This window comes from Artemia franciscana, unplaced genomic scaffold (genome assembly GCF_032884065.1).
Source record: "Artemia franciscana unplaced genomic scaffold, ASM3288406v1 PGA_scaffold_47, whole genome shotgun sequence".
In the NCBI taxonomy this organism is placed as follows: domain Eukaryota; kingdom Metazoa; phylum Arthropoda; class Branchiopoda; order Anostraca; family Artemiidae; genus Artemia; species Artemia franciscana.
The window spans coordinates 590,764-610,119 of record NW_027062688.1 but is presented as its reverse complement, the minus strand read 5'-3'; the positions used below and the strand labels follow the sequence as shown (position 1 = coordinate 610,119).

The following is a 19,356-nucleotide window of genomic DNA, read 5'->3' as shown; positions in this document are numbered from 1 at the left end:
TAAACTCCGACCAGATCCTGTGACATTGGGATGGGGAGGAGTTGGAGGGGGAAACTGGAATTCTTGGAAAACGTGAAAACTGGGGTATCTTTATCTTACAAATAAGTGATCGGATCTTAACAAAACTTGATATATAGAAATATCTTATGTCTCAGATGCTTCATTTTCGACTCGAATTGGATCCGGGACATAAGGAGGTTCGAGTGGGCGGACAGAAATCTTGGAAAACACTTAGAGTGGTGAGATCGGGATGAAACTTAATAGAAAGAATAAGTACAAGTTGTAGATATGTGATTGACATAACTGGAACGGATCCGTTCTCTTTGGAGGAGCTGGGGGTTTGTTAATTTGGAAAAATTAGAAAAATTAAGGTATTTTTAACTTAAGAACGGGTGACCAGATCTTGATGAAATTTTATATTTAGAAGGAACTCATGTCTCAGAGCTCTTATTTAAATTCCCAACCAGATCTCTTGCATTTGGGGGAGTTAAAGGGCGAAATCGGAAATCTCGGAAAAGCTTAGAGTAGGAATGAAGCTTGGTGGGTAGAATAAGCTAATGTCGTAGATACGTGATTGACGTAACCGTACTGGACTTGCTCTCTTTGGGGGAGTTAGGGGGTGGGGCTCAGTGTTTTGGTGAGTTTGGTGCTTCTGGACGTGCTAGCACGATGAAAATTGCTAGGTGTGTCAGGGAGCTGCACAAATTAACTTGATAAAGTCGTTTTCGCTGATTCGAGTATCTGGGGGGCTGAAGGGAGAGAAAATTTTAGAAAAATGAGGTATTTATAACCTACGGATCTTAATGAATTTTGATATTTAGATGAACCTCGTGACTCAGCGCTCTTATTTTAAGTTCCGACTGTCATTAAGCCTCTGATTTTCCTTTTAAGTCAATCCATTGATTCTTATAATTTTATTAAAGCTCATACCATATGAGCTCTTGGCTCTTCTAGCCTCGTCACAAGTGCCATATGAGGTCTTAGCTCTTATTTAAGACATTTTTATTCAAGATATTTTTGTTTCTCATAATATCTCATTATTTTAAGACATTTTTCATCAAGACGTTTTTCAAAACGTTTTAAGACATTTCAAGACATTTTTCTCCAAGATATTTTTCAAGAAGTTTCAAGACATTTAAAGACCTTGTTAATATATTTTCTCAAGACATTTTAAGAGGTTTTTTAGAAATTTTTCTTCAAGACTTTTTCAAGACATTTTGTAAGATATTTTTTCTAAAGACATTTTTTCAAGACATTCCAAGATGTTTTTTAAAGACATTTTTCTTCAAGAGCTATTTTGAAGATGTTTCAAGACATTCCAAGACGTTTTTAGACATTTTTCTTCAAGACGTATTTCAAGACATTTCAAGATATTTTTTTAAAGACATTTTTCCTAAGACGTTTTTCAAGACCTTTCGAGACATTTTTAAGTCATTTTCTTCAAGACGTTTTTCGAGACTTTTTTTCTTCAAGAGGTTTTTCTTTATGATTTCTTTAGTTCTTTGGTAATAGGGGAATGTTTACTTATGTTAGGGGTTACACATTCACACTTGACGTGCTAGACTTAGGGCCCGTGGGGAAATCTTCGCTTGTAATGACGGTGGAGTACACTTGGTTGTTACGTACCGGTAGCGCACACGTGTCAGTAATGGTGCCCTCGACATCTGGACTATGAAGGTCTCTGTAATAAAGTTTCAAGAAATAAATTCTAAGAAATAATCTATCGCACGCAAGGAGAATCTTCTGTTCTGTTTGCCGGTACGATTAAATGATTTCCAACCCTTTCTGCATGAAAGTGCATGAATATCTCAATGCTTTTGATTTTTTTTTAGTCCATTAGATACACCTGCCTATTACAGGGCTATTAGTGTTCTAACAGGACCTTCACAGGTTAAGATAACTATTGAATCCATGAGATGTCGCATACCATCGGCGTTAGATATTCCATTACGTAAATGATTACGTATTGAAGTTTTATCCTAAAACAACATATCTAAATGATAAAAAATTTTCTATATACAACTTTTATTAATGAAACAAATTTACAAAGTATTATTAAAACACAGAAAAAAGCGCTAAAGGTCAATAAAAAAACGAAATTTGAAAAAACCTGACATAGGATAAAACATATGCAAAGAGAACCATGTATTAAAGAAAGAAGGGGGTCGTAGCAACCAATTCCAGAGGAGAGGGTCGATATTAGAGATAAATTTAAGCCATGTTAAGAGCTATTTCTGAGAACTTTTAATGAAAATACCGGGTTTCTTTGAACCAAGACTATGCATGTCCAAGCCACCGTGACAATATGTGGCTAGCCCACCCTAGCAAGCAATTCCAGAGGGGGACGGTTGCTATTAGAGATAAATTTAGGTAATATTAAGATGGTATATCTAAAAGGTCCTAATGAAAATCAGGAACTTTCTTGGAAAATTTGGACCGTTTTTATCTCAACTTGTTTCCTGCTGATTTTTGTTCGTGAAACTGGTACATTGATTTTTCTCATTTTGAAACTGATTTCGTTCATCGAACTTATTGCGTGCTGATTTTGTTCATGGAACTTGTTGCGCGCTAATTTTTGTTCTTGGAACTTTTTGCGTGGTGATTGTTATTAGTGAAACTTGTTGCATGGTGATTATTGTACGTGGAACATTTTGCATGTATATTTTTCTCTTTGTGAAACTTGTACATTGATTTTTCTCCTAGTGAAACTTGTTTTGTTCCAGAAACATGTTGCGTACTGATTTTTATTTGTTGTGTGGTGATTTTTGTTTGTGAAACCTCTTGCATGTTGATTTTTCTCTTCGTGGAACTTGTAAATGATTTTTCTCCTCGTCAAACTGATTTTGTTCCTGGAACTCGTTGCATGTTGATTTTTTGTTCATGGAACTTGTTGTTCCATATATTTTTCTCTTCTCGAAACTTGTACATTGATTTTCTCCTAGTGAAACTTGTTTTGTTCCAGAAACATGTTGTGTGCGGATTTTTTCACTCGTTATTTGTTGCATGCTGATTTTTGCTCGTGAAACCTGTTGCATGTTGATTTTTCTTTTCGTGGAACTTGTACATTGATTTTTCTCCTCGTGAAACTGATTTTGTTCCTGGAACTTGCTGCTTGTTGATTTTTCTCTTCGTGAAACTTGTACTTTGATTTTACTCCTCTTGTAACTGATTTTGCTCTTGGAACTTTTTGAGTGCTGATTTTTTGTTTTGGAACTTAGTTTCGTGCTCATTTTTGTTCGTGAAACTTATTACATGTTATATTTCTCTTCGTGGAGCATGTACATAGATTCTTCTTTTCGTGAAGCCAGTACATTGATTTTTCTCTTCGTGAAACTGATTTTGTTCATGGGAAGTTGTTGCGTGCTGATTGTTGTTCAAGGAACCTTTTTTGTGCTTATTTGTGTTCGTGAAACTTGTTGCAGGTTGATTGTTGTTTTCGTGAAACTGATTTTTTCGTGAAAATTGTACAGTGATTTTTTCTCGTCGTGAAACTGATTTTGTTCACCTAACCTGATGCATGTTCATTTTTCTGTTTGTGAAACTTATACGTTGATTTTTCTTCTCATGAAACTGATTTTGTCCTGGTTGGAACTTGTTTCATGCTGATTTTTTGTTCATGGAACTTGTTGCGTGCTGGTTTTTGTTCATGGAACTTGCACTTGGTTAGGTAAGGTTTGGGGGACTGTACCAAGCCTGGAGGAACCTACGTTTTATCTACACATGGTAGGTTAGGTTAAGCTAGGTTAGATACCGCTTCATGTTTTTTTCCTCGAACAAAAATCACGATTTTTGTTCCACGAACAAAAAGTTCTACGAACAAGAAAATCAGCATGCAAAAAAATTCCATGGACAAAATCAGTTTCGTGAGGAGAAAAAATCAATGTAGTCGTTGTTGTAGTAATCGTAATAGTAGTAGTTGAAGTAATTGTAGTAGTAGTTGTAGCAGTAGTAGTAATAGTAGCAGTGATGGTATTAGTGGTAGTAGTAGTTGAAGTAGTTGTATTAGCAATAGCAGTAGCAGTATGCATAGTGTCTTTGTGACTTCAACATCCCCCTCAACATACTTCGTAAGCTTTAACTTAGCCCTTCCTTTGCAGATACACCCTCTTGTTAATCTGGATACACAGTGTTTTTTGATATATTTCATTATCCCTCTCAGTATTTCCTGAAATCGCATCTTAATATACTTAGTTTTTTTCGGACGTACCCAAAACCATATTTTCCCTCCTTTAGACTAATAAATAATCTAAATGTAAATAATGGACAAATTGCATACTTTACCACCCTTTGGGGAAAAATCATTTCTGGAGACTTGAAATGGTTATTTCAAAATTTTTATCTTTGGTGATGGAGGGGGTGGGAGGATCAAAAAATGTGATGACTATGCTTGGCTCATGACTCACAAAATAAAATTATTTATGAATGTGCCTTATTGTAGAATGGTCGTTTTGAAGCAGTACAGAAACTGATTTTGCATTTAAATATCTAGGTTTTAGCTTTTTCAAGTTCATTTTCTCTTCAGTAGGTGGAGATGGGGTAGGCCTACTTCTTTGGCTTTTTCAGAAATTCTTAAAATTGATTTTTGTCATGTCCATATTATTATAATACTAATGTTTTTTTACTTTAAAGAATGACTTTTTTTTAGTTAACAAGATTTAGGCCTCATAGAACATGATCTAGCACTAATACTTTTTTCATTTTTGTATAGATCGATCGGGCTCTGAATTTTTTTCTAAAAGTGGTTGAAGCAAGGAAAATTGAAATGGTTCATCATAGTGCTACCGTAGTGTTAGAAACAGTGTTGGCTTTTCACGCGCTTGCCATCAAAATCGGAAACAACGACCACAGGTTTGTTTTCAAATAATTTATTTTATTAATCAAGTTCTTTTCCAAGTTCTTGGAATGGGATAAATGCTCATTTTGTATCTGTAAATTTAACTGTAACCCCCCCCTCTCTCTCTCTCTCGTTTTCTCCCTCTATCTCTATCTTCCTCTCTTTCTCTTACACTTTGAAATCCTTACATTTTGAAAAAAAAGTAGTTTACTTACATTTTGGTCCAAAGAGGAAAAACAGGCAAGTATTAACTGACTTCTATCCAAAGAACAAAAAAGACAGGTCTGAAGGAATTAAGAAATGGCCCAAAATATAGACAGTAAAGGAAAACTAGATGAGCTTGGCTCGTAATTTTCTGGGATCAACCGGTTCTTTACTGAAGATATCTACGGCAGAGCCAGTATCAATTTCATGAAAATTTTAAAGAGTTGGACAGTTGAAATCCACACTGTGGTAGGAGAAAGGTTAACTTTGAACATCCGCTCAAAGTTATACTGCAAAGAAATAGATTTCTGGGGAGAGGAGAATAACATACTCTTTGAAATAACATTATCTTTGTGGGTTAATAATAAATGATGAACACGATGAATGCGAAACATGAGTAGCGGTCTATACTGTTTATACTTTTTATTTTAATTCGTTATTTGATAAATAAATTTATTTGATTATTAATATATCTCCTAGTCTGCAAGCAAGTCAAAGAATCATCTTAACCATGATCAACCATTATCTTGGATCATTTTCTTGGAGCATCTAACCATCTAGGTCTATCTTAAAATTTACGAGCATAAATTTAAATAAACAAACAGACATATATAATGGAAAATTCCAGCTTTAAATAAAAATACATGCTAGCGCGAAACGTTGAACACTGCAGCTATCTTGAATTTCTGTATTTAGGAAATTATTTCCCCCTAAAACCGAACCCTTTTGGTTTTTTATCTATAGAAAAATATGTTTTATGCAATATTCCGTCTTATAATATTTCATCTAATCCTGATTCCAAGAAATACTAACTGTTTAGAGTGACATCTACTAATAATCTAACAGCAAGTCTAATCTGGCCAATCCACCGTTTTCGAAAGAGAGCTTTGATTGCTCGTTAATAATTTGTTATCACGTTATCTGTAACATTAGGAGTCACCTCTTTCCACGGTACTGGGCATGTCCAATAGATAATTGATTTTAGAATGGCCTAAGATACACAGAAGTGGGAAATTTGGCGATTTTTTTTTATATTATTTTAGTAGTGAGTAGTAATAGCAATTCATATATATATATATATATATATATATATATATATATATATATATATATATATATATATATATATATATATATATATATATATATATATATATATATATATATATATATATATATATATATATATATATATATATGTTATATATATGTTATTATGTTCCATAATAAGGGGAAAGGTGAAACCGTGTACCGAAAAAAACTTACACAAATAATTCATACACAATAAAACAGCATAATATCATGATCCCGAAGCAGAAAAAAGAAAACAATTATTGTCAATTTTAACTCCATCAATCTCAATCTCTAGATGGTATGCTTACCTAGCAACCCCACATGTAGCCCAGATTCAAATTGATTAATGGGTAATTCCTTGGTATTTGGGATAGGATTATTCCATAGCTTAGCCCCTCTATATACAACTGAAAATGCTGTCATACAATGAAACTAGGCGAGGAACAACGATATCTCCACTTGTGTCGGAAAACGGCTTCAATCCGCCCTCGTCAGATCTCAAGACTGCTGAAGTATTTTGAGCTACTAATCGATTCTCAGAGGTGACCCAAGGCTCTGAGGTAGCCTTGCTGGTATTGTTGACAGGGCTGTCTTGGCTTTTGGTTTATACAGGATTGAAAGAAGCGGGATCGAAATATTTAATTAGTTATCTGTAGATAAGGTAAAACCTATAGATTTTTCGAAAATTATTATATCTAAAAATACATCCATTTATATTTTGAAAATGTTTATAAACAACGATTTTTAAGTGACAAAGGATTAAATTTCATCCAGTTTGAACTTCAAATCTTGAAATAAAAACCGGTGTACTAGTGGCTAATACATTTGCCCCAAAAAACTACCCAAAAACTGTAAAAAAAACTTATCTGTGGAAGGTAAGAAATAAAATTGAGACCAAGACAAGATTATGAATTATTAGTCCTATAACTTGCGTCTTATAAGCTGCTACGGAATCTAAAGAAAAAAAATGGGAGCAGTGTTGTGCTTCACTTGACTATGATGCTGACTCATAACATCAGAGAGCACATCATACTCTTTGTGTCCATGAAACACTCAGTTAAAACTCAAGTAGGAAAATCCATCTAACCTTACTTATAAAAAAATGAATGAAATAGTAATGCTCACTTTTTGTAGTCTTTCTCCTTTGCTATTTGCATAGCTCCTAGCAAAACAACAAAGCTCCTTGAGTGTATTATTTTTTGTCCCATGCAGTCACAGTTATTTTCTTCACAAGCTTGAGCGGCATATGTCTCTTTTATATCTTTTTAACGTTGGTAGATATAAAATTTCGGATTGCGCCAATTGAGTCCTCAAGCTGTGTTTTTTATTTTCTTCACAAGCTTGAGCGGCATATGTCTCTTTTATATCTTTTTAACGTTGGTAGATATAAAATTTCGGATTGCGCCAATTGTGTTTTTTATTTTCTTCACAAGCTTGAGCGGCATATGTCTCTTTTATATCTTTTTAACGTTGGTAGATATAAAATTTCGGATTGCGCCAATTGAGTCCTCAAGCTGTGTTTTTTATTTTCTTCACAAGCTTGAGCGGCACATGTCTCTTTTATATCTTTTTAACGTTGGTAGATATAAAATTTCGGATTGCGCCAATTGAGTCCTCAAGCTGTGTTTTTTATTTTCTTCACAAGCTTGAGCGGCATATGTCTCTTTTATATCTTTTTAACGTTGGTAGATATAAAATTTCGGATTGCGCCAATTGAGTCCTCAAGCTGTGTTTACTAAGACTGTATATGTAATTCAATTTCGATCAAAATGGCATATGGCTCTTTTTTGATCGCGACGTCCATTTTTTGTATGTCGTTTTTCAATATTTTTTTCCTTTTTTTTCACTGCAGTTTTTTGTGTCTTTTTCCTGTGTTGTGTCGTAACATTGATGGGTAGAAAGGATCTAACTGCGCCAATAGATTCCTCAAGCTGTGGTTGCTTAGGCTGCATATGTAACTCAATTTCGATCAAAATGGCATATGCCTTTTTTTTACGACAGCCGTTTTTTGTATGGCGTTTTTCAACCTTAGTTTTCCAGTGCTGTAATTTTTATGGCACTTGGTATTAACCAACTGACATATAGCAATCGCCAATTCTGTCGGTCTGTCTGTCGGTCTTTCGGTCCCGGTTTTGCTACTTTAGGCCCTTCCAGGCAAACTAGGACGATGAAATTTGGCACGCGTATCAGGGACATGACCAGCTTAAATTAGAAATAGTCTTTTTCCCAATTTGACCATCTTGGGGGGGGGGGAGTGGGGGGCCGGCTAATTCGTAAAAAATAGGAAAAATGAAGTATTTTTAACTTATGAGTGGGTGATGGGATCTTAATGAGATTTGATGTTCGGAATGATATCTCAGAGCTCTTATTTTTAATCCCGACCAGATCTGATGACATTGGGGGAGTTGGAGGGGGGGAACCTAAAATCTTGGAAAACACTTAGAGTGGAGGGATCGGGATGAAACTTGATGGGAAAAATAAGCACAAGTCCCAGATACATGATTGACATAATCGGAACGGATCCGCTCTCTTTGGGGTAGTTGGGGGGGGGGGGGTAATTCTGAAAAATTAGGAAAAATGAGGAATTTTTAACTTACGAACGGGTGATTGGATCTCAATGAAATTTGATGTTTAGAAAGATATCGTGTCTTAGAACTCTTATTTTAGAGCTTGACCGGATCTGGTGACATTGGGGGGGGGGGGGAGTTGGGAGGGGGAAACCTAAAACTTGGAAAACACTTAGAGTGGAGGGATCGGGATGAAACTTGGTGGGAAAAATAAGCACAAGTCCTGGATACATGATTGACATAAACGCAACGGATCTGCTCTCTTTGGGGTAGTTGGGGGAGGGGTTAATTCTGAAAAATCAGAAAAAAATGAGGTATTTTTAACTTATGATTGGGTGATCGGATCTCAATGAAATTTGATATTTAGAAGGATATCGTGTTTCAAAGCAATTATTTAAATCCTGACCGGATCTGGTGACATTGGGGGAAGTTTGGGGTGGGGGAACCTAAAATCATGGAAAACGCTTAGATTGGAAGGATCGGGATGAAACTTGGTGGGGAAAATAATCAGAAGTCTTACATATGTGATTTAAATATTTGGAACGGATCCGCTCTATTGGGGGGGGGGTGGTAATTCTGAAAAATAAGAAAAAATGACGTATTTTTAATTTACGGAGGAGTGATCGGATCTTCATGAAACTTCATATTTAGAAGGGCCTTGTAACTCAGATCTCTTATTTTAAATCTTAACCGGATCAAGCGTAATTGGGGGGGGGTAGTTGGGGGGACCGGAAATCTTAGAAAATGCTTAAAGCGGTGAGATCAGGATGAAACTGGGTGGGAAGAATAGAAACCTGTCTAAGATACGTGACTGACATAACCGGACCGGATGTGCTCTCTTTGGTGGAATGGGGGGGGGGGTAATTTTGAAAATTGAGGTATTTGTAACTTACGAAACGGTGACCAAATCTTAATGAAATTTGATATTTAGAAGGATCTTATGCTTTAAAGTTCTAATTTTAAATTCCGACCAGATCCTGTGACATTGGGGGGAGTTTGAGGGGGAAACCGGAATTTTTGGAAAACGTGAAAATTGGGGTATTTTTATCTTACGAATAGATGATCGGATCTTAATGAAATTTGATTTTTAGAAGGAATTCATGTCTCAGAGCTCTTATTTCAAATCCCGACCAGATCTTTTGACCTTGGGGGGAGTTGGAGGGGGAAATCTTGGAAAAACACTTGGAGTGGAGGAATGGGGATGAAGCTTGGTGGATAGAATGTTCAAATGTCCTTGATACGTGATTGACAGAATCGTACTGGATTCGCTCTCTTTGGGGGATTTGGGGGGAGGGGTTCAGTGATTTGGTGAGTTTGGTGCTTCTGGACGTGCTAGGACGATGAAAATTGGTAGGCGTGTCAGGGAGCTGCACAATTTGACTTGATAAAGTCGTTTTCCCAGATTCGACCAGCTGGGGGGCTAAAGGGAGAGGAAAAATTAGAAAAAATTAGGTATTTATAACTTACGAGTGGGTGATCGGATCTTAATGAATTTTGATATTTAGAAGGAGATCGTGAGTCAGAGCTCTTATTTTAAATCCTAACCGGGATTAAGCCTCTTATTTTCCTTTTTAGATGAATCTATTGATTCATAGATTTTTTTAGAGCTCATACCATATGATCTCTTGGCTCTTAGCTCTTCTCGCCTCGTCACAAGTGCCATATGAGCTCTTAGCTCTTGTTTTTCTGTTATTTTTTTTTCAGTAATATATTTTATTGGTGTTTTTTTCCATTTTAGTACGGTTACTGCAGAATTGTCTGCAGGTGTTTTTCAGTGTGTTGCACTGCTCATTAAATGGTCTGACGCGATTTTAATTCATGGCGAGGAAGCATTTAATCAAAAGGATATAAAAGAAGCAGTTGCTGCCCTTGTTGAAGCAATACAGGTAATTCAAATATGCATCCTAAACAGTTAGATTTTTATAGACGGAAAGGAGCGGATGGGGGGTAAGACGACTTGGAATTTTAGGGGAAGGAGCGAATTATTACTTTGGTGCTGCTCACGATTCAACATTTTCTGCAGTTTTTTTTTTCAGATGTCTGATGTCTGAAAGTATCTTTAGCTTGTCTTGTTATATCTTATATAGGATATGCATATGCTATATATGATATTAGTACCATCTATCTGACTTTGTTCATCCGTGCTTTACTGTCATGTTTTTATTGATTTATTTATATTAGTAATTTTAAACAAGACTTTTATGTTTTTTTGTATGTTTAAAACAAGTGTAAAACTAACAAAATTTGCGGTAATCATTGTTAGTTGATTGAGGTCCTTAAAATTCAGTCGACTTTGGAAGAGGACCCTTAAGCACGTGACAACTGAGTCTTAGCGGTAAAAAGCCTTAAAGCATTGAATAGGTGAATAGAACATCGGCTAGATAGGGATCTTAGTGTATAGCAGATTGAAATCAAGACACTTCAGGGACGGGCAGATACTAGTAAAGACGTTTAAAACATCTGAGCTTAAGAAAACATGGTGGTTTCATTAGGAATTTTTCTATGGAAGTAAATCTTACTAACATAGGGTTGTTTGTCGATGGAGCTTTGAACCATAAAAACAGGGTTTTATTAGAGGCAGGTATTTCAGATATTTAGGGGTTGATGGTTCATTTTAAGTTTTGTCTGTTTTAATTTGTTTCTACTTGCCTTTAGTTTAGTATTGATCCTGACTTTTCTTCGGAAAGCATCTTTTTTGGATGAATGCTTTTTTTTAATTAACTTTTGTTTGTTTTCAATTGATTTCTTTTTAATTTTTTTACGAAAGGAATATTGACAATTTTTTTTCGGTTTTCTGCTTGATAGTTAACATTTTAGGTTCATTTATAGTGTGGCTGCAATTTCTGAAGAGTTTTTGATAATAATTTTACTATAGAATTTTAGATGGACTGCGACCTAAGACTAATAGGCCTGCCCGTCTACGAGTCTTTGGCGGTCGGCCGAGTTTTAGGATTGAAATATGACTGACAAGTCAACTGGACTCGCAAGCGAACAGGTGACCTAAGCGACCACTTATTCAAATGGATTGAAAATCAGTAGTTTTGGCTCTCTGTAGGGCTGGAGAAATCCTGACCTTCATCTTTTAAGACCTTGAATACACACGACTGTTTATCGATAATTTTTCTTTAAGAATGGCTTGACTGCTGGAACTATTTGCTCTATTATCTGCAAACAATATTGGCAACTTATTGCTTGAATGCAAGCAATTTGGAGGATAAAAAAATAAATGAATAATAAATAAAAATAAATAAATAAAAATATAAATAAAAATAAATAAATGAAATAAATAAAAAAAAGTATCGGCCCAAACACAAATCCCTGAGGAATCCATAAATTTTGGAAGAAGAAAATACGACGAGATCCACTACCAACTTGGTCGTTAAAACCTCTGTAAGATAAATTAATCTTATTAAGTAAGGCGCTTACATTTTACAGATAATCAAAAATACTTGAAAAATTAACTTGAAATAGCTTTGTTTATGCAATAAAAGGTTGCTGCCAAATAATTATTATCATCTGATGAAAAACGTTTTCGTGTTATCATCTGATAAATCTGATAATAATTATTATCATTTGATAAACGTTTTTATCTGATGAAAAAACGATGCTAATCCACTGCTGCATGTTCAGCGGATCTACCGCTTAAAACCATACTATTGAGGAGGAAAAACAATTTTTTTTTCAAAATCTTAGAGACAGACGATAAACAGTAGTAGGTCTATAGTTGTTTTGATTATTTTTATAGCCTTTCGAAAATAGAGTAAAGAAGACTTTAAAGAAATCTGTAAAATTCTTGTTTCTACGAAGAACTGAAAACATGTAAAACAGGTTGAAATTGTACATCATCTAGATTTCTAAACAGGGAAGTTGATATGCCATCTTATCCAGTTGAAATCCATTTTTCAAAGCTTGTAACAGGTTTTTTCTACTCCTATAGCTAGATCTACTACTACTATTACTAACAACTCACCGCAGAATCAAGCTGGCTGAGGCCAGCAGAGCTGCACACAATCCTCCTCCATCCTAATCTATTCAAAGCCTTCGTCTGTATCCTCCCAGGAAGGATACATTATGGCATTTAGCCATTTGGCAACGTGCCTTAGATAGCGCATATAAATACATACTCTTGTCAACGTTATTTGCTAAATAGTTTGTATGATTATGTGTACCGGCCGAGATTTGAGCGACCAGATTCTGTCCATATTTCTAAAGCGATTAGCAAATGCTTCCCCATCTTTTTTTCATTAGCTATTTTAATTCGTTTATGAACTGCATTATTAGATTATATTATTATTAGATTGTATTATTGATTTTACTAAACAAATTGTAGAAAGCAAGCTGTGATAAACCTTTGAAAAATTATATATATAAACATTCTAACCTATTATTATATGTCGAACCACTACCTCGTATTCAGTCAATTTTAAAACCTTCAATAACGAATAGGGATGGCGTCGGGGTAATGAATCATATTGAAACGCCGATCACTTAAAACTTATCTTTCTTAAGATTGCTTAAACTATTAAATTTACTTAAATTGCTTAAATAAATTACTTAGGTAAAAAATTATAAGAATTACAACGTATTTCTTCCGTCATCCACTTTCAACTGCGTAACTCTCATAATTTCGAAGCATATATGACACAAAAACAGCTTTTATAAACATTAAGATTACCTAAACTATTAAATTTACTTAAATTGCTTAAATAAATTACTTAGGTAATAAATTATAAGAATTACAACGTATTTCTTCCGTCATCCACTTCAACTGCGTAACTCTCATAATCTCAAAGCATATACGACACAAAAACATCTTTTATAAACATACCAGTTCCTCCTATCTTTTTCTGTACTTGACTAACAAAAAATGAAAAGGTAATTTTCGTACTGTTCAAATGCATTATTCCCATTTAACAAATCGTAATAAATTTGTAATGCGTAACACATCCGTTGACGACTTAGTATAAAACTTGGCTCGTATCTGATATAATTAAAGTTCTAAGTTATAGCCGTAGAAAAGATGGAAGATTATTCAGAAATTAAATGCTTATTTTTAGATGTTTATTATTGATCCGATAAAAAATTGAACATCGAATATAAAAAAATTACAAATATAAAAATTACAAAAAAATAAATATATATGTATAAAAACTCAAAACGAAGGAAACAAAAATCACTTTATAGCTTGCATTTTTAATTTTGCTATTAAATGGTAGCAGTCAATTCTACTAGGTTATGAAAGGGACAGATCTAGGACAATCCACAATTAAAGTTAAACATAACTTCACAATTTATTTAAAAAAAATTCTTCCACAGAAAGAAGGTTTTCAAGAAAAAGTAAAGAGCTTCATAAAACTAAAAACGAGAAAAAATATAGTCAAACAATTTTTCAAGCCCAAAAGCACTACGAATCACTATCAATAAATCAATGAAACTCGAAAAGAAAAGAAATTGCAAAAACTCAGAATGAACAGAAACTAATAAGAGTAGGGTTGACGTCCCCCATGCCTTCTGAAGACCAGAATATAACTTGCACTTCACTGGAAAAAAACCTCATCCGAGCTGAATGTTTTTATTTCTTAAAATATAAAAAAAAAACATTGTAACGAAGTATACGGAAAAAAATGAAACAAAAAATAAATGAATGTGGATTGGTAGTTTAATATGCATATACTTGTTCCTTAAAGCTTTAATGATTTTGGATCTATTAAAGTTAAAAAAGTGAATGCATTTAAAATGTGATTTGTTTTCATTCAATTGCAAATTGTTTTCTGGTATTTAGAACACTTGGAGGGGGGGGGGTCCATGAGCCCTCCTCATGTAAATTTCTGCTCATTCTGGATGTGACTCGGTTATTTATTGTAGTTTCTGTTTGTTTTGGATTTCATTTACTAAATGATGGTTATCTGTGGTACTTTTTACGCTTAAAAATTATTCGACTTTATTTCTGCTTATTTTTGTTGTGATGTAGCTATTTACTTTTCTTTGAAACAGTTATTTTGTGGAAAAAGTTTTTCAAATTATGTTTGTTTTTATTGACACAGTCCTTTTCACTGGAGGATCCAGGGGAGTACCCCCCCCAAGATTTTTTCGACGCCCTTATTTCTTGTTTTGTTTTTCACTCTTTTTTAAAGATAAATTTGTCAATTTGGTTAATTATTGGTGTCTTGTTCCATTGCCTCCTCCCAAGGTTTAGCTTGTTCGCAACCTTGTCACATCCCCCCCCCCGATTTTGCTCTAGATCTATTATTGGTCTTTTTCACAAAAAAATATATCTTTAATCTTTTCGTTTTTTTTTTAATAAGAATCTATACTTTAGCTTGCTATTTGCATTTTTTAGAAAAGTTTTAAATAATTTTTAATTACATATGCCCTTTTGAAAACCTAGACATAGAAACACATAGTACTGTTTAATTTAGTTTTATAACTCCTCAAGTTTTTCTTAAAAATACAACTTAACGATATTCCCAAAACATTGCTATGCTCCGTTGACAACCTTGATGCACTTACACTTTTGATTTGGTTCAACTGTTAGAGCAGAAACAGTAATAGTAGAAGGCCTCAACTGTATCAACTATAACTGTATAACTGTATACAGTTATAGCTGCTACAACTGTATCAAGCTGTATCAACTTAATACCCTTTGTCGTTCTTGAGATATTTCAGAGACGTGTTTTGATTAAGCCCAATATCCCCTTAACAGTCCTTGAAAGTTTCACGTTAATACCATTAACCTTAGTAATGTTAGCACTAAGAGCAGTAGTAGTAGTACTACTACTAGTATTACTAGTAGTGGTAGTATGCAAATAGTGCATTTTTATTAGCTCAACAAACCCCTAAGCATGCTCTGAAAGTTTCAACCTAATACTCTTAGTCGGTTTTGATACACTGCTGATTTGGCCATTTGACAGTCTGTTTACTTGCAACATACACTTTTGATTGGCTCAACATCCCCCTTAATATGTACGGAGAGTTTTAACTTAATATTCCAAGGTGTTCCTGAGATATAGCTGTTACGACCTTTTAAATGATCAGCATCCACTTGGCGTGTTTCAATTTAGCTCACTATCTTCTTCAACATCCCTTGAAATTTCCACCGTAATACTCTTAGCTTCTGTAGTACTAGCAGTGGTCGTCGTAGTAGTAGTTGTAGGAGTAGCAGTTGTAGTAGAAGTTGTAGCAGCTATAGCAGTAGTAATGTTGGTAGTTGTAGTAGTATGCACATTTTGCATTTTACTTTGTTAAACATCCCCCTTAACCAGTCCTAAAAGTTTTTACTTAATACTCTAAACCATTCATGGGATACTGCTGATACGTTCTTTTGACAACTCACTTGTACAAGGTGTTTATATTTAGTTCGATATCCCCCTAAACATTCCCTTTAAGTTCAACTTCCTATCCTTAGCCTCGGGTGAGAGAGGGGGGCTAGTTGGAAACCAGTGGGATGTTGTAAACCAATAACAAAAACTTTATCAGCTGAAAACTATCATAAATTAATTTAAATGAAACAATATCCACAGAGGAAGATCTGCAAAGAAAGGTTTAGAGGTAAGTTAAACTAATTTGGGCAGAAATAAAGTTAAACAGTAATCCAAGCGAAAAACAAACATAAATCACTATCAATCATTAAGTGAATCTGAAAACGAACAGAAATTACTATAGACAATCAAGCCAAATCCAAAACAAAGGGAATCTACTGCACATAGGAGCAGTGTCAGCTCCCCCATGTCTTCTAAAGTTCAGAAAATCATTTGTACCTACCTGAAAATACTTGTATCAGACTGATATCCCTTCTGGGTGGTTTTAGACCATGAAAAATCAATTGGGTCTACCAGTATTCGCATGTCCTGGCATTTTCACCATCGTTAGAGAAATATTGATCTATGAATAACAAAAAGTTAGAACTAATGCAACATCCATATTACACTGTTAGGTTAAGGCCACACAGCGTAGTTACATTTTAAAGATGAGTAGGGGGTTTAAAACGTCCTATTTAAAGTTTTATACCATTAAAATTGATGGCGCGATCCGTTTCGCTACTTAAAAAAAATCATTTGCTGTTTATTTTGAGTTTCAATATCGGTCTTCGTTTAAAGCGATGGTACCGTCTTTCCGAAAATCTATGACACGATCCGTTTTGCTGTTTAAAGAGATCATCTATTGATGCTCATTTCAAGTCTCAACATCCTATGTTCTTCTATATTCTTTGTTGTGGTCTCCGGAAAACAATTCGTCAGAATAATTCATTTAAATAAGGAAAAAGTCATCATAGTAGTCTCCTGATTTGACACACAACCAACTTCTAACCTCGCTTTCTACCTAAACAGCAACAACATCAGCCGAATTAAATCCCTCATCGAATTAAACCTATAAAACTCAACACGGAAGGGTATAGATTATTCAGACTTGAAAGGTTCTTTTAGAATTTTGTTTCCCCGAAGGTTTTTTTTTTAGTTGTTTGACTACTTTGAACAAAATTGTTTTCCTGGAATTTGGATCTAAGGGGGTTGCAGGTGAGGCGTTAGTAAAAATTGCATGTTAGGGGGACTGTTTGTCCTCTAATTACTTTTGAGTCTAAAAAGAAGCACTAACAGTCCCAGTTTCTAATCGAATGAGTCATACTGAATTTTCTCTCACCACCCCTTCTATACGAAGTGGCCGAGGAAAATAATAATAGTAATACATGAAAGCCACTTCGTTCCTTACTTAGGCCACTTAGGCAGCTATAGACAAAACATCCTGAGTCCTGGATTCGTTAAATTCGTGTTTTTTCTCTCTTTTTTTTTACATTTGTAGGTTTCATTTTTAAATTTTTCCTCCCTACCCGAAATGCTCCACGCTCATCTACTAATGTTCCTTTGAAATTCCAATACCGCTCTTTGCTTCTGTAAGAAAAATGTTTTAAGAAAAAGTCAATGAGGCTAAAAACAGGAGGAAAATGCGTTTCATAATGTATTTTGTTTTTGATAAAGTTTAAGTTATCATCTACAGTTACAGTAGGGTTTTAAAATTTCACCTTCGTTAAGGAAACAAGAAACTTCATTATTTTAATTTTTTAAGAGAGCTGAAATCTACCTATAGCTGTTGTACGAATAGTGTTTCAATGAGTTTTTAGAAGTTTATATTTTTAACGTAATTTTTCATTAATAAACTAACGTGAATCTTAAAGAATAAGGGAAATTTTATTATCTTGTATTTTTTGAGAAGATGCAATCTACAAATAGTTTTCCTATGTTGATTTTCACTAGGCTCTCATAGGTTATCCTATGTAAACATAATATTTCCATTCATTAATTAAAATTTAAAGATTTTTTCCATCCATAAGTAAGAATGAAACTAAAAACAAACAAAAAGCCCAATTATTATTATATGTCTATTATCATTATATTTCGAAAACGTTATATTATAAACAAATATTATACATATAAATGTGCATCGAGTTTTAATTTGCTATGAGGCAAGGAGGGGGCAGCTGCCCCTGTCATACCTTGGTTTTCCCCCCTCCCCCCTGATTCTGGTTTCCCCCTCTCCCAACTGAAATTTAGTTTCTTCCAAAATCGTGCGAAAACTAACATAAACCTGCATAATTCAAGCATCAGCAGAAATAGATCAGTTTTTTTTTCTAATACATATTTACCTTTATAGTACAATAAAGTACCTTTATAATACTTTATAGTACTAAATGTGTACCAAGTGGAATTATAGGTAGTACCAAGTGGCTAATTTTACGGTTTTGCTGCCATTTTCACTTGATTTGGTGAAATTGGTTCCAACGTTGCCCCCCCCCCCCAGGATTTTGACGAAATTACGCCACTGATATTACATATAGACACACACGCACACGCACACACACACACACACACACACACACACACACACACACACACACACACACACACACACACACACACACACACACACACACACACACACACACACACACACACACACACACACACACACACACACACACACACACACACATATATATATATATATATATATATATATCATGAAAAGAGAAATCACCAATGCAACAGCACAAACACACAAAAAAAAAAAAAAAAGAACGAAGGAGAAAAGGAAGACTGTTTTCCTAAATTAGTGATTAATATAGACCAGCACTTGAATGAGGCCTTAACCTTAACCCTACCCACCCATACAATCACATAGGTCAAACAGCATAGCCATACACAATCAACCATAAAGAATAATCCATGGACAGGCAGTCATGTCGTCAATAAGTATAAGTCGTCATTTACCAAACAATAGAAAAAATAATAAAGACAAATAATTCAGAGGCAACAACCCAACACTTGGGCTCATCAGGAGAATACACTGGCCTATATAGGGTTTCGCCACTTTAAATTCTCTACCCAGCCAAGTGTTGTGGCTACCACAGAATATCCATGGCATCCCCGTGTCAGGTATCACCCCCAAAATACATGCCTATGAAAGAAAAAAAAACAGCAAATGTAAAACAACCAAGTAACACCAAAACAAGCTTATCCTGTTAATATATACCTCTTTTTAGCAACAATAGGTAAACTAAATATAATAAATTTTACCAAATCACAAATATTAACACATTGCAAAAAACCTGAATGAACTAGACAATTATAGAACTCATCTTTACCATGTGGCTAATTTTAAAAAAAATCCGCTCAATTAGAAACA

At 34.5% G+C, this 19,356-nt stretch overlaps 1 protein-coding gene across 4 annotated transcripts in view; it reads left to right on the top strand.

Moving 5' to 3' along the window:
- The window catches only part of LOC136041862 (rap guanine nucleotide exchange factor 1-like), a 160,724-nt gene that overhangs the window by 32,461 nt on the left and 108,907 nt on the right, over positions 1-19,356 (top strand). For all 4 annotated transcript variants that reach the window (XM_065726637.1, XM_065726641.1, XM_065726638.1 and 1 more), the window contains 2 exons: positions 4,709-4,848; positions 10,418-10,565. In XM_065726637.1, the coding sequence (XP_065582709.1) occupies positions 4,709-4,848; positions 10,418-10,565 (288 nt within the window). The remainder of the gene's footprint in view (positions 1-4,708; positions 4,849-10,417; positions 10,566-19,356) is intronic.